This window comes from Hyaena hyaena, unplaced genomic scaffold (assembly GCF_003009895.1).
Source record: "Hyaena hyaena isolate Hyena2069 unplaced genomic scaffold, ASM300989v1 scaffold_283, whole genome shotgun sequence".
Taxonomy (NCBI): Eukaryota; Metazoa; Chordata; class Mammalia; order Carnivora; family Hyaenidae; genus Hyaena; species Hyaena hyaena.
In genome coordinates, this window is record NW_024080916.1 from 1,238,257 (window position 1) to 1,253,239 (window position 14,983).

The 14,983-nt window shown below is 37.5% G+C and overlaps 1 protein-coding gene across 1 annotated transcript in view; it reads left to right on the top strand.

The window, feature by feature from the left end:
• The window catches only part of TFPI (tissue factor pathway inhibitor), a 139,010-nt gene that overhangs the window by 69,037 nt on the left and 54,990 nt on the right, over window positions 1-14,983 (top strand). The window contains exons 8-10 of the mRNA XM_039246567.1: window positions 4,276-4,455; window positions 5,123-5,227; window positions 10,105-10,283. Of these exons, the coding sequence (XP_039102498.1) occupies window positions 4,276-4,455; window positions 5,123-5,227; window positions 10,105-10,283 (464 nt within the window). The remainder of the gene's footprint in view (window positions 1-4,275; window positions 4,456-5,122; window positions 5,228-10,104; window positions 10,284-14,983) is intronic.

Genomic DNA, 14,983 nt, shown 5'->3' on the forward strand with positions numbered 1-14,983 from the left:
CAGAGCCTGGAGCCTGTTTCAGTCTGTGACTCCCTCTCTCTCTGACCCTCCCCTGCTCACGCTGTCTCTCTCTCTCTCTCCTAGAAATAAATAAAAATAAATAAATAAAATGAGTTTCTTGTAGACCACATATAGATGGATTTTGTTTTTTTTTTTTATCCATTCTACTACCTATGTCTTTGATTGGAGCATTCAGCCCATTTACATTCAGTGTTATTAGTGAGATATGTGGGTTTAGAGTCTTTGTGTCCTTTGTGGAGTTCATGCTTGTGGTGGTGTCTCGGGTATCTTTGTTCCTTGCAACCTTTCCTGCAGAGCGTCCCCCTCAGGATTTCTTGTAGGGCTGGCTTAGTGGCAACAAATTCTCTCAATTTCTGCTTATTTGGAAAGATTTTTATCTCTCCTTCTATTTTGAATGACAGGCTTGCTGGGTAGAGGATTCTTGGCTGTATATTTTTTCTGTTCATCACATTGAAGATCTCCTGCCATTCCTTTCTGGCCTGGCACGTTTCAGTAGACAGGTCTGTCACCACTCTGATAGGTTTGCCTTTGTATGTTAGGGCCCTTTTCTCCCTATCTGCTTTCAAAATTTTCTCTTTGTCTTTATATTTTGCCATTTTACTATGATATGCCTTGCAGAAGGTCGATTCAGATTACATGAGGGGGGTCCTCTGAGCCTCTTGTATTTCAACATTTGCTTCTTTTCCCAGGTCGGCGAAGTTCTCTGCTTAATTTGTTCCAGGACTTCTTCAGCACCTTTCCCCCTCTCTTCCTCTTCTGAGATTCCTATGATACTGAATACAGATATTGTTGCGTTTGACCATGTCGCTGAGCTCTCAAACTCTTCTTTCATGTTCCTGGATCAGTTTGTCTCTTTTTTGCCAGCTTCTTGTTTTTCTATAATGGTGTCTTCTAATCACTTATTCTCCTTTCTGCCTCTTCAATCCGTGCATTGGAGGCCTCTAATTTATTATGTATCTCATTTATCACTTTTTTAAAATTCTTCATGCCTATTTATATTCTCCATTTTGTCTGTAGCGATAGTTTCTTTGATGTCCCTTATGTTTTTTTCAAGCCCAGCTATTACTTTTATGATTATTAATCTAAAATCTTGTTCATTTATACTGCTTATATCTGTTTTGAGCAGTTCATTATCTGTCAGTTCTTCTGGGAGTTTCTTTGGGGGAGAGCTTTTTCATTTCGTCATTTTAGTTAGTTTTCTGGACTTGTTAATTTTTAAGACCTGTTATGCTGTCTGCACCTGTGAGTGCTGCTGTATCCAGGAAGACTCTTTGACTGTCCAGGGCCTATCCTTTCAGAGAGTGTTTTTTGAACGGTATCTCTTTGTCTCTCTTGTTGAGACCTTGGTTATTTTGTTTTCCTACTCGTAGTGATATCTGGGCTTCTCCACCATGTGTACTGTGGCTTATTTCTTGAGGTAGCACTGGAGAGGAAAACAGACTGACAAACACACAGGGAGCGGGGCACACAAATGTACAGACAAATCCGACTAAAATGCAAACCAAGAGGGACAGCGAAAAAGTTAAGGGAAAAGACGGAGGAGGGAGGGTGAATAATAGAAAATCAAAGAATACATAAAAAGGTTAAAAGGAAGAAAAGAAAAGGTAAAAAGAAGAATACCAATGGACAAAGAACGGTTTATAGCATATAACCGGATTTCCCAGCTATAATTAAATCGCTGGATGTATGCAGTGCTGGTTGAAGAGCATAGAGACAGAGAAGACAGGCCGGGGGGGTGGGGGGGTGGTGTGAAGCAAAATTGGAAATAGAATAGAATGAACAGGCAGAAGGGATAAGAAGCTTTTTTTCAAAGAGTTAAAAGGTGGAGTATGGTTGGCTGGGTGAGAGAAGGACGCTGGTATTGTCCAGAGAAACTATATAGTCTAATTACTCCTGAGAGAAAGAGATGAAAAGGTTGGAAGGTGTAGAATTTACATCTATAGAATGGACTAAATTTGATTGTTTAAGCACACCGGTGACCAGAGGTAATCAGGTCAGTGTTCTCTGGAAAAAAAGAGAAAAGAAAAAAAAAACAATCCAAAACCAAAACCAAAACCAAAAAAAAAAAAAAAAAAAAAGGGAAAAGGGAGGAGGGCAGCTCTCAAGCAGGGATGGGCGTGGTGTGATCCAATGCGTCTGGTGGGGTTCCGCCTTGGCGGTTGTAGGGAGGGGAGTGGTGGCGCTTCACCTTGCTTTTATAGCCGTGTAAACTTCCTGGGCCAGGGGCTCAGCCAAAGTTTGTTGCGCTTTTCAACCCAGGCCAGTCCCAGCCTCCAAATCCCAGGTCAAGCACCCTGCTGAAATTGCCTCAGGCCATCCCCTGGCAGCCCCCTCAGGGCAATTCCAAGCTTCCAGGCTAGCTCTGGGGGTGGAGCCAGAAGCCGCTGCTCCCTTCTCCTCCAGGTCGGGCTGGGGAGCCTGGGCGGGGTGGGGGGGCTTGTCTGCCGGTGCGCTGAGCCCGTTGGAGTGAGGAAATCAAGGTCCCTCTGTGTCTCATCACCCAAAACACGAACTCACGGTCAAATCTGCCAGTTTTTAGCGCTCTGCCTTCCCTCTAGAGCTCCAGCCAGCTAGGAGCACGGACGCCGCCAGTGCCTGCGCGCCTCCTCCAGGGGGTCCAAGCCCACCAGGAGGGCAATGGCTGCAGGCGTGCAACCTCTCCCAGCCAGCCAGTAGCTGTAGCCAGCACAAAAGAAGCAAACCGTGAGCGCAGCCCCTCCGGGGCGACTTGGAGCGTGGGGGGCCTGACGCGCAGGTATTTTGTGCGCAAAGTTTTTCTACACCCCGAGTAGAGGTTTTTTCCCCCCGAGCGGAGGTTTTTCTGTTTCAGACTCTTTTTCCCCTCTCACTCCCCACAGAGGGGGGTGGCCCATCTCTCCAGTCTACAATCCAGGCCCAATTTTATCTTCCACAATTCGCATTCACGTTAGAATGCTTTCTCAGTGGAATCTGGGTCCTTTCTCTCCCAATCTCTTGGGTTTGGTATGGTTTCCTATGGCTTCAGGTCTTTACCGTGTGATGCCCGGGCGCGAGTGCAGGTACGGAGCTCCCTACTTCTCCACCATCTTGCCCCTCCCTCCATCCAGTACAGTTTTCTTATATTGATTCCTCACCATCTACCGACTTGCCTGTAGTATTGGCTCATTAAGATCAAGCAGTTGAAATCTGCTAAAATCAGCTTCCCCTCACTGACAGGAATTCCCAAAAGAGCAAAAAGCTACCATTGTATTGAAACTGGCTCTGCCTTAAGAAAATAAGTGATCCATGGGGCTTCTAGGTGGCTCAGTTGAGTGTCTGACTTCTGCTCAGGTCATGATCTTGCCGATTGTGTTTGAGGGGGTAGTGGGAGCCACGTATATCTCTCCTTCTGCGCAGAACCCGATATGGATCTTATGTCCCATCTCCGTCTCTCTGCCCCTCCCCCACTCACACTTTCTCTCTCAAAAATAAACATACATTTAAAAAAAGAAAGAAAATGAGTGATCCTTTTACTACCCTAGTTGCATTTTCTTTATTCTGTTTTTAAAGTGGTTAGTCCCATGGACATACCAGCCTGTGTCTGGGTTTAACTTGTCAGTGTTTTATCTCACCCACTTTAACAGTATCCTTCCTTTGCAACAACATCTAACTCCTCTAGACCTGATTTTTCCATTCACAAGAAAACTTTCTTACTACACCAAACCATTTCTTTAGGGCTCCTTCTCTGAAGCTTAAAGTTAGAATTTGCTATACCTGAATTCCTGTGCTTTAAATTGTGACTATGTTACATCATTTAGAATGTTAGTCAAGAAAACACTTCCTCAGCGTCAGTTCTTGCATCATACAGCAAATAAGGACTTGCTACATGAAATTTAAGGATTTTGCACCCTTGAAAGTTGAACATTCATGAACAAAAATGGTATATAAACATTGATCATTTTTTTCAAATGAATATGGTTAACAAATTTTTATAATTTTTTGGATAGTCTTATTATGTACAACTAGTGTTTTTCATTTTAAAGAGTCACATAGCACTTTCCTTTAACAAACATATGTGCTTTTTTATTTGAGATAGGTCTTACTGTACTGGACACATGGAGATTAGTAAAGCATTTTCCTCAAACTGAAATACATGGGTTTCAGAGAGTACTACCTTTATTCATTCAGATTACTGTTTTCTATAAACATGCCACAAGGCCAATCTATAAATAAATAATATGAAAGTCTCAGATTAACTATCATGTATGATTTACCCTGTTTTCTTGATGTTCTTAGAATTTTATGGCCCTTCCTGGTGTCTGACCCCAGCAGACAGAGGACTGTGTCAAGCCAATGTGAGCCGATTCTACTACAATTCAGTCATTGGGAAATGCCGTCCGTTTAAATACAGTGGATGTGGAGGGAATGAAAATAATTTTACTTCCAAAAGTGATTGTCTGAGGACTTGTCAAAAAGGTATAGAAAAAAACTCTTCCCATTCACTAGTATTTAGGATAACAATTGCAATGAAATTATGAACAAATTTTAATCTAAGAAAATTATGAAATTAATTCTACTTATAATCAGAATTATAGTTTAACTTATATATGTCTCCCCTTTTAATTACATCTAGATTTATAGTTCTGGAGGTATTGACTATCATTCCTCTTAACGTCACTTCACAAAAAAATAATCAATTTTAAACAAAACATTTTCTTATAATATTATATAGTAAGCTTTCATTTTAAATGATTCAAGTATCTTATAATGTACAGCATTTTAATGTAGTTACTAATTTGCTTCTAAATATAAAAATGATGCATGTATATTCAGTATTTATAAATAAAAATCACATATAATCCCACCAACCATATACAACCACGTGTTCACTTTAATAAAAAGGTTGTATTTCTAACTGAAGATGAATAATAAAAATCAATAATATGCTTATCAATTTTTGCTAATTCCTATATATGTAAAATGACTTCCTTAGAATTAGATTGTTCTACACAAAGACAGACAAATTAGACTTTTAAGACTATTTTTGTTTTTAAATATTAAAGGATAATTTGAGAAAATTTTAGATAAAATGTTTTATTGTATTACTTTATTATGAATAAATTTGTTTCTCTTCCTTTTGTAGGTTTCATCCAAAGAACTTCAAAAAGAGGATTAATTAAAACTAAAAGAAAGAGAAGGAAGCAGATAGTGAAAATAAGATATGAAAAAATTTTTGTTAAAAAAAATATAAATGTGGGGACACCTGAGTGGCTCAGTCAGTTAAGCGTCTGACTCTTGATCTTGGCTAGGTCATGATCTCATGGTTGGTGAGATCAAGCCCCACCTTGTGCTCTAAGGGTCAGGCTCTGTGCTGAAAGCATGGAGCCTGCTTGGGATTCTCTCTGTCCCTTCCCCACTCACATACTCTCTTTCTCTCTCTCAAAATAAATAAATACACTTTAAAATAATATATATATGTTACATTATTACATAAATTCTAAATATTTTGGATGAAACTTTTCACTATAATTTTAGTTTTTTCTTTCCTGAAATTCTTTTAATAAATATTTCCATGAATTTTCTATGTACAAATTAACTGCTATTAATACACTTCTATCAGAATTCATTTCTTAATCTAGTCAAATTGCTTATTCAAGGATGATGATTTATTAACAGACTACTGTGAATTTACTTATTCCTCAATCCCTTTCTATTTTTCATTAACTATAAACTATCATATTCCTAGCCACATCAAAACAGTCCATTTTTCCATTTGGTGATTATCTGTTTGAAAATATGTTGTCATTTATTTGTTTTGATCATGTATATGATGGTCTTTATAGTCTATGCCCAGATGAATAAATACAGCTATTAAAAGTCAAGCACTTTTTGGATTTCACATCAAACATGGTGACAAGCACTTTCTTCTATAAGGATCACTCAACTGTGTGAAAGCTGGTAATAGAATTCTGTTATGTGCTTCTCTCCCTAAACATACTTTCTCTCCTTTCTTATAAAATAGTACCTCAATAAATCTTGAGCCATACCATTATCTGTACGAAGAGTCAACTCTATCATGAGTCTGATTTTGATTAATTTAACTATTTTTTGTGTGTGCTTACGACCCACCATATTAGTAAAAATGGTGGAATAGTTGTATGTTAAGTACAGAAACTTGGTGGAAAGGGAAATTTTTAATGGCAATCAAAAGTAAATTGTTTATATACTTCCTAATTTTATTACTTAACAAAATTTTCTTACCCAAAATAGCAAGAATATTGAATCCTCCTGAAACCTATTCATTTATCATTAGGCTTTGCATGCAATGCAACCAATAAGTAAGCCATGCTTCAGGGGGAAGAAAAAGTCATGTTATTTATGTGGAAGAGGAAAACTCTACTACTGAAGAGTCTACCAGCAAGAAGTAATCCACTAGAAAATCTATGTGCTAATCACTCTCAGGGTTTTACATAGTCTCTCTTTGGAGTTAATTCACTTTAACCAGATCTACACCTTTCCTTTTCTGCTGAGCTATGTGCAGTCTGGCATCTCAACAGCCTCCTAGACATTTCAATTCCTATAACGTTCATCTCAAAAGTTGCATTTAAACTTGAACTTGTTATCTGGAAACAATCACTTCATCCACTTAGTTTAGCTTTATGATCTCTCTCTAGCAATAGTATTATAATTCTGCCTATTCCTCTGGCTTGAAATCTTGTAATTTATATATATATTATAATATATATATAATATATAAAAATATTATAAAATATATATAAATTTATATATATAATATATATTATATATAATATATATTATAATTACACTACTGCTTTCTTTCATGACTATTTCAATTTAATTAAAAGGGTATATACTATTCACTGAATACTATTTAGTCAGCTTATTCATGCTGATTTCCTACTTAAAAATATTATCTCTTCCAGACTATCCATGTGAAGTCAGGGTCTAGCTGATGTGAGCTATCAAATCACTATGTTTTGAGGCTGAATATGAAGTTCTAACATACAATTACAAATAAGTTTTATACCTTAGGATGAAAGTAACATCATTATAAAATAGTATGCATTCATTAACTTAAAAATTTTCTATCTTGATTTCAAATATTTATACATATACACACACATAATGTATACAGAAGTAACTGCCTTAGACTGGATCTTTGCTGTGGAATTTTAGACTTGGAAATCAAAATCCCTGTGAAATATGCTTTGTTATCATTTTTACATGGATCGCAATGCCTTTAAATAAACAGGAACATCTCCTTAGGTCAAGTGATAAGCTGCCACCAAGGACATATAAATAGCACATTTGTGAGTTGACGGCTTTCTCCAACAACCATTCATGGTTTCATTACTTAAACAAGAAAGACACTCAGATGGTTTCCAATTTTTAATGCATGGAAATATTATTTTTACTGTAGCTTTAAATAAAAAGCTGTCTGGTGGTATTGTCTTACTTTGTTTTACATAATTAAATACATCTAACTGAATTTTATATAGATTTACTTTATACAGCATTTATATGTATTTACCTACTTTGTTCATTCTCTGTTGGAAATTAACAGATTATGCTGAAAACTGCCCAAATGATTTTAGTGTTTACATTATAGTACAAAAAATATTCTTAATAAGGAAGCATAACTGTTATATTCATGAAGCTTTTTGTTCTTTATTTTTAAAATTTTTTTAATGTGTATTTATTTTAGGGGGGAAGAGGGAGAGTGAGACTGAACATGAGCAGGGGAAGGGCAGAAAGAGGGAAACACAGAAATTTGAAGCAGGCTCCAGGCTCTGAGCTGTCAGCACAGGACCAGATGTGGGGCTCAAACTCATAGATTGTAAGATCACGACCTGAGGTAAGGTGGGACCTTTAACCAACTGAGCCACCCAGGCACCCCTCATGAAGATACTTTTTAATTAATTATTTTTTAAAAAAATTTTAAATGTTTTATTTATTTCTGAGAGAGAGAGAGAGACAGAGAGAGAGAGAGAGACAGACAGACAGACAGACAGACAGACAGCATGAGCAGGGGAGGGTCAGAGAGAGAGGGAGACACAGAATCTGAAACAAGCTCCAGGCTCTGAGCCAGCAGACGGCACAGAGCCCAATGGCGGGGCTCGAACCCACCAACCGTGAGATCATGTCCTGAGCCGAATTCAGATGCTCAACCGACTGAGCCACTCAGGGACCCCTTTTTAATTTATTTTTGAGAGAACGAGCATGAACAGGTGAGGGCCAGAGGGAAAAGGGAACAGAGGATCTGAACCGAGCTCCGTACTACCAGCAGCAAGCCCAAGGCAGAGCTCAGAGCCCACCAACCATGAGATCATGACCTGACCTTAAGTTGGACATTCAACCAACTGAGCCACCCCAGTGCCTCACGAAGGTTTTTTTTTTTTTTATGTTTGTTTATTTTCAGAGAGACAGAATGTACATGAGTATGCATGTGAGCAGGGAAAGGCCAGAGAGAGAGGGTGAGAAAGAATCTCTAGTACCGCTGGATCCCATGACCATGACATCATGACCTGAGCCGAAACCAGGAATTGGATGCTCAGCCAACTGAGCCACACAAGTGTCCCATCATGAAGTTTTTTATACTTCAGAAAAACCTAGTGTTCTTCAGTTATTACAAAGATTAAGTCCTAAGACAAAGAAAAAAATTGTTCCATAGCGTCCAGTTGACTTTTACCTTCTTTATTAGAATCTTCCAATAATCTCATTTCAATTTCAAATGTGAATTCATGTACTAGGACTTCTTATTTGTCAAACACATTAGTACACCTGCTTTACAATCCATATTCCATTCCATATGTATCTTTTCCAATCATCTCACAACATATAAAATGCATTTTATGTATTATACATGACTCCCAATCTTGACTATTGAAGATATCATGGACCATTTCCATACCAGAAGAAAATGGCATTAAAGTAACCATTTAGGAGAAACCTGGGGTTCCTTCATAAGCTGCTCCTGCTCTTATCTCATCCTGTCTCATCTTCATCTTGTCTTATGAAGTTAGCATTTGAATTTAGTTTCCAACCTTTAACTTTCAGTTCTTTAAGAACTTTCACATGAACACACCTGAATTGCTTTTCTTGTATTCTGCTCTATAGATCATGAAACCTTTATCTTATTAGTCTGTTAGGACCAATCTCTGAACTACATAGCTGGTGTCTTGGCTAGAATTATTCAGACCACTTTTTTAAGGGAATAATGATACATGGTAATTCATTTTACCAAAGAGAGAGAGGTGTGTGGGCATTTAGTCATATCATACAATAAAAAGAGCATTAGGACAATGAATAGGACTTTCTCATCCAAAAATTCTAAAATTCTTCATCCAAAAAAATTCTGACCCCAATGGTCTGAAATGAAACAGGGATATATTTGATCACAAAATTGGAAAGGTAGGTACACCTGGGTGGCCAGTCAGTTAAGCATCAGACTTTGGCTCAGGTCATGATCTAACAGCTCATGTCAAGAGTTCAAGCCCCACATCAAGCTCTGTGCTGACAGCTCAGAGCCTGAAGCTTGCTTCGGATTCTGTGTCTCCCTCTCTCACTGTCCCTTCCCTGCTCACTCTCACACGCTCTCGCTCTCTCTCTCTCTCTCTCTCAAGAGTAAACATTTAAAAAATTAGAAAGGCCAAAGGTATTTTACTTTAGTATAGATGGACTCAGGGCTTCATATTGTCAATAAAACTAAATCCATCTTTATTCCTGATTCTGCTGCCCAACATTTTTTACCTTTATTTTTTTAATCTCATAGTGTTTCAACATGACTTCCAGAATTTAAGGTCCACATCCTCTCAGATAAAGTTTTCTAGAAACATTTAGACTCACTCCCTGGCCTCTGCCACAATCCATGAAAGAAATAATTGATAAGCTAGACTTCATTAAAATTAAAATCCTATGCTGTACAAAATCTAGTATCAAGAGATTAGAAGACAGGCCATGAACGAGGAGACAATATTTCAAAAGACACATCTGATAAGGGACTGTTATCCAAAACATTCAAAGACTGTTTAAAACTAACTAACTAACTAACTAAATAACCTTATTAAAAGTAGTTTAAATATCTCAACCAATACTTCACCAAAGAAGACCTAGAGAGGACACAAGCATGTGAAAAGATGCTCTACACCATCAGTAAACAACAACTTACAATAGTCAGCTACGACTACACACCTATAGAATGGACAGTACACAGACACCACCACGGACACCAGCAAATGGTGGCAAGACATGGATGGAGCAAGAGCGACTCTTCGTCATCACTGGTAGGAATGCAAAACTGCCACAGTCACTTTGGAAAACAATTTGGCAGATTCTTACAAAAGTAAACATACTCTTAATTATACCATCTGGCAATCATGCTCCTGGCAATTTACCCACAGAAGTTGACAAACAAAAGTCTGTACAAAGATATGTTTAACAACTTAATTCATAGTAGCCATAACTTGAAAGTAACCAAGATGTCCTTCAGTTGATGAATGGATACACGGTTACATCCAGACCATGGAGTTTTATTCAGTGTCAAAAAGAAATGAATTATGAAACGATGAAAATATATGAAAGAACGTTAATGAATATTACAAAGTGAAAGAAGCCAATCTGAAAAAGTCTACATGCTGCATGATCCCAAATGTATGGTGTTCTGGAAAAAGTAAAACTATGGAAATGGTAAAAAGATCACTGGTTACCGGGGGTAGGTAGGAAAGGAAAGATGAATAGGCAGAGCACAGAGGATTTTCAGAACAGTAAAAATACTCTGTATGAGAGCTCACAATGATGGGAATGTGTCATCATATATATATATCCAAACCCAGAGATTATATTGGTTCAGCCCTGTTGCTGTACAAACTATGAACTGTGGATGATCATTATGTGTCAGTGGAGGTTCAACTATATCAAAAGTAACACTCTGCTGGGGGATGGTGATGATGGTAGAGGCCATGCATGTGTCAGGGTAGAGGATATATGGAAACACTCTGGACTCTTCCTTCAAGTTTGCTATAAATATAAAACTGCTCTAAATTTTTTTTTATTAAAGAAAATCCTGGCTATACCCTCTTTGACCCAAATATCGATGGTCAGCCCTGACCCAACATCATGTTTAGAGAACTGTGACTTTCTGATTAACCAGGTTTGATTCACAAGTCCACTCCAAGGTTCGCAACTGATATAAGCACTATCTGAAATTTGTGATCTGACTGCTAGGGTTGGGTCTCGAGTGAGGCCACAGGCACAAAATTTGAGAGGATGTTAAAAAAAAAAGTCAATAACTAAGACCTATAATATTGTAATATAGCATTCTTAAAAAATAAAACAATTCATGATGAAAATATCAAAATTATTAAAAAGACAAGCTCAGTAACAGCCATATTGGAATCTGAGGCAAAAGGAAAAAACAGGAATACTGATGATTTGTTAAGAATATAAAGATGGTTCCCATTTAATGGCCATTATTTAGTGTAATTAAAAGTATTAACAGAATAACCAAGTTATCATTTAATAAATAAAGTTCATTTGACTAAATTCAACACTCATTCCATGACTTAAAACTGAGGAAAAGAGAGATCTTCCTTAGACCTGATGAAGCAGATCTACCAAAAACATACAACATTCCCATTAAACTCAAGAACAGGACCAAGATGCTCTCCATTACCATTACTATTCAACATATATATCCAAGTTGTCTTAATTTTATGCCAAAACAAAAGGTAAGAAACAGAAACTAGGTATAAATATTATACCGCAATCATTTTTATATAATATGCTTGTTATAAATGAAAATACATGAGAACCAAAAACAAAGGAGTATAGCAAGATTTCTGCATGACAGTTCAACACATGAGGTCAACAGCATTTAAAATGTTTTTTAATCTTTTTATTTTCTAAATGTTTTTACTTATTTTTGAGAGAGAGAGAGAGAGAGAGAGAGAGAACACGAGAAGAGGAGGGGAAAAGAGAGAGGAGGACAGAGATCCAAAGCAGGCTCTGCCCCGACATTGGTGAGCCTGATGCCGAGCTCCAACCCACGAACCGTAAGATCATTAACTAAGTTGAAGGTGGACACTCAACTGAATGAGCCACCTGGGTGCCCCTAATTTTTTAGAGGGGGGGGCGAGCGAGGGGAGGGGGGGCGAGCGAGGGGAGGGGGGCCGAGCGAGGGGAGGGGGGCCGAGCGAGGGGAGGGGGGACAGAGAGAAAGAGGGAAATAGGATCCAAAACAGGCTCTGCACTGACTTACAAACCATGAGATCATGACCTGAGCTGCAGTCAGATGCTCAACTGACTGAGCCACCCAGGTACCTCAAGAGCATTTTTGTACACTAAACAGAAAAACAGAAAAAATGTACTAGCCACAATAGAACAAAAACCTTAAGGTACTTAACAGTAAATCCCAGGAGATGTATTAAACAAAATTTAGAAAAAAACCCCTGAGAGAAAATTCAAATGTTACTGAGGGATATAAAAAGAACTAAATATTCTTCTATGTATTGTAGCCCTTACTATTTTCAGAGAAAAAACACAAGAACATTAGATTATGAAGGGAAAAGTGTTAAAATACATAAACATTTTATAAATTAAAAAAACAGAAGAGTGAAGAAAATCTCTAAGCTATAAAAAGAAAAAGACAAGGGCGCTTGGGTGGCTCAGGTGGTTGAGCATTCAACTTCAGCTCAGGTCATGACGTCGCAGATTTTGAGTCCCAGCCCCGCATCAGGTTCACTGCTGTCAGCATGGAGTCTGCTTGGGTCCTCAGTCCCCCCCCTCCCCTGCCCCTCCGCCACTTGTACTCGCTCTTTCAAAAATAAATAAAAACATTTAAAAAATTAGAAAGAAAAAGATATACAAAATGAAAATTGGATAATAAAAAAATAAGAAAATTAGGAAATCAATTCCGGAGCCCAACTCTGAAGTAATAGAAGGTCCAAGAAAAATAGAACAGCTAGAAGAGAGGGGAGTGAGATTTTATAGAACGAAACAGCATAGGTTTCCTTTATTGAAAATGGTGTGCTGTAACCAACAAAGGAACCTTCCCAGCACTCCACCTACACTCACATGAAATCTCAAAAACTAGTGATGAAGAGAAAATTCCTAAAGGACAAAAAAAATCCTGTGGGAGAATAAAGAGAAGTTGAAATAAAGTGGAATTGTGCATCTCACTGGCAAGAAAGGAAGGAAGCCAAAATCAAGTTGGATGTGAAAAGTCAGAGAGGATAATATCTGTTTACTTGTGAAAAGGCTTTAATAATGCTAATTGATCTTTCAATTATGTGCCTGTAGTGCTTTCCTGAAAAATATACATTAATTAAAATAAAGGTGTTTAATGCTTTCACTTTCCATCAGAGGCTTTGGGGAAAGTTCTGGAGTGTGAACTAAGATACTGTTTTTTTGCACCAAAACGGACACTATTTGGTGGTTGGATTGGTCATCTAATTTCCTCAGACCCACATTTACTCATATTTGAAACAATTCTTCTGAACTAGACCACCTATAAGAATATTTCCATTTTGGTATTTCAGGGTTTTATGGGGATGTTCTCTATTTAAAAACATTCAACATGAATACACAATAAACCAAAACGTAGAAAGATGCTCCGTGATCAAAAAGACAAAACTCACCATTGGCCTGGCTCTTCTGGTAATAACCACATCTCTTCTGGCATAAGGTGGTCCATTTTCAGCGGTACCCTGTAATCCTTAAACACTGGCCTATGGTGATGCAGCTCGCCATTTCCAAATTGACTACATCTATAACAGATTCTTTTTCAGTGCCCAATTCCCAAACATCAGAAGATTGTACAAGCTTCCAATTGATTACTTTACAGAGATTCCAATCACTTTGGGAGATTCTGAATGCCTTAACATTTCAGCTTTACTTAGGATTTAAAAAATTCTGAACCATTAACTTTCTTTCCTCTCAGGATTATATGCATTCTAGAGAAAATAATACATGTGCTTCTGATTTACACAAAGTCATCAAGGCATTTCAAGCCAATGGAAGGTTTTGAAAATAATTTTAGAAGTATTTAGTCTTTTTGAAATAATTCATAAAGATATTAGCAAAGTGTAGTGAAAATAAATTATCTCTAGTACTAAAATCTTATTTTGATATAAAATTTATTCTGTTTTAAGCAAATCCAATTGTAGCCAAAATTAACTCATCCCTGTCACCATTAGTGATGATTTGCTGTTCTTCATTAGTTGTGCTGCTCATAATATGATAACATCAGCTAAATCAATTATAAACTTGAGTATCTTTGGAGTTTTAATCCATGTTTAATCTGTATTTTCACAGAGAGCAGAATTCTAATACACTGAACCCTTAAGCTTCACTTGCTCTCAAGTCAGAAGCCAGAGGAAACTGCTACTTCCTTCTTCCTTATTTGTCAATTTTTGGAATTAGAGAAGAATTTTTATTTTCAGGGATCCCTGGGTGGCTCAGTAAGTTGAGGTCATGCCACGATCTCGGGTTCATAGGTTAGAGACCCACATCAGGCTTTGTGCTGACAGCTCAGAGCCTAGAGTCTGCTTCAGGTTCTGTGTCTCCCACTCTCTGCAACCTCCCCTACTCACATTTTCTCGCTCTCTTAAAAACCAACATTGGAAAAAATTTTAAATAATTTTTACTTTCCAATAGTCTATTTTTTAAACAAATTCCCCACTCAAAAAATGTTCAGCAAAATTTGCAAATCACCCTAGGGGAGTTTCCAGAGTTTCTAAATGTGAACAGTTGTGAGCTACCTAAATGATCCCTTTTGCCAAGAAATTTCTACTCCAGAGAAGAAACAAACAATTGCCATTTTTCACTTAAAATATCTGCAATTGTTCAAGGAGAAAGTCTTTGGTATTGTGAGCCAAGTATAGGTTGGGATTTTTTTTTTATTTAATTCTGCATATTCTCTTTTTCTCCTTCACAAACCACACACATATACAATCAATCAGGGAAGAAAATCTTTAAAATTTAGTAA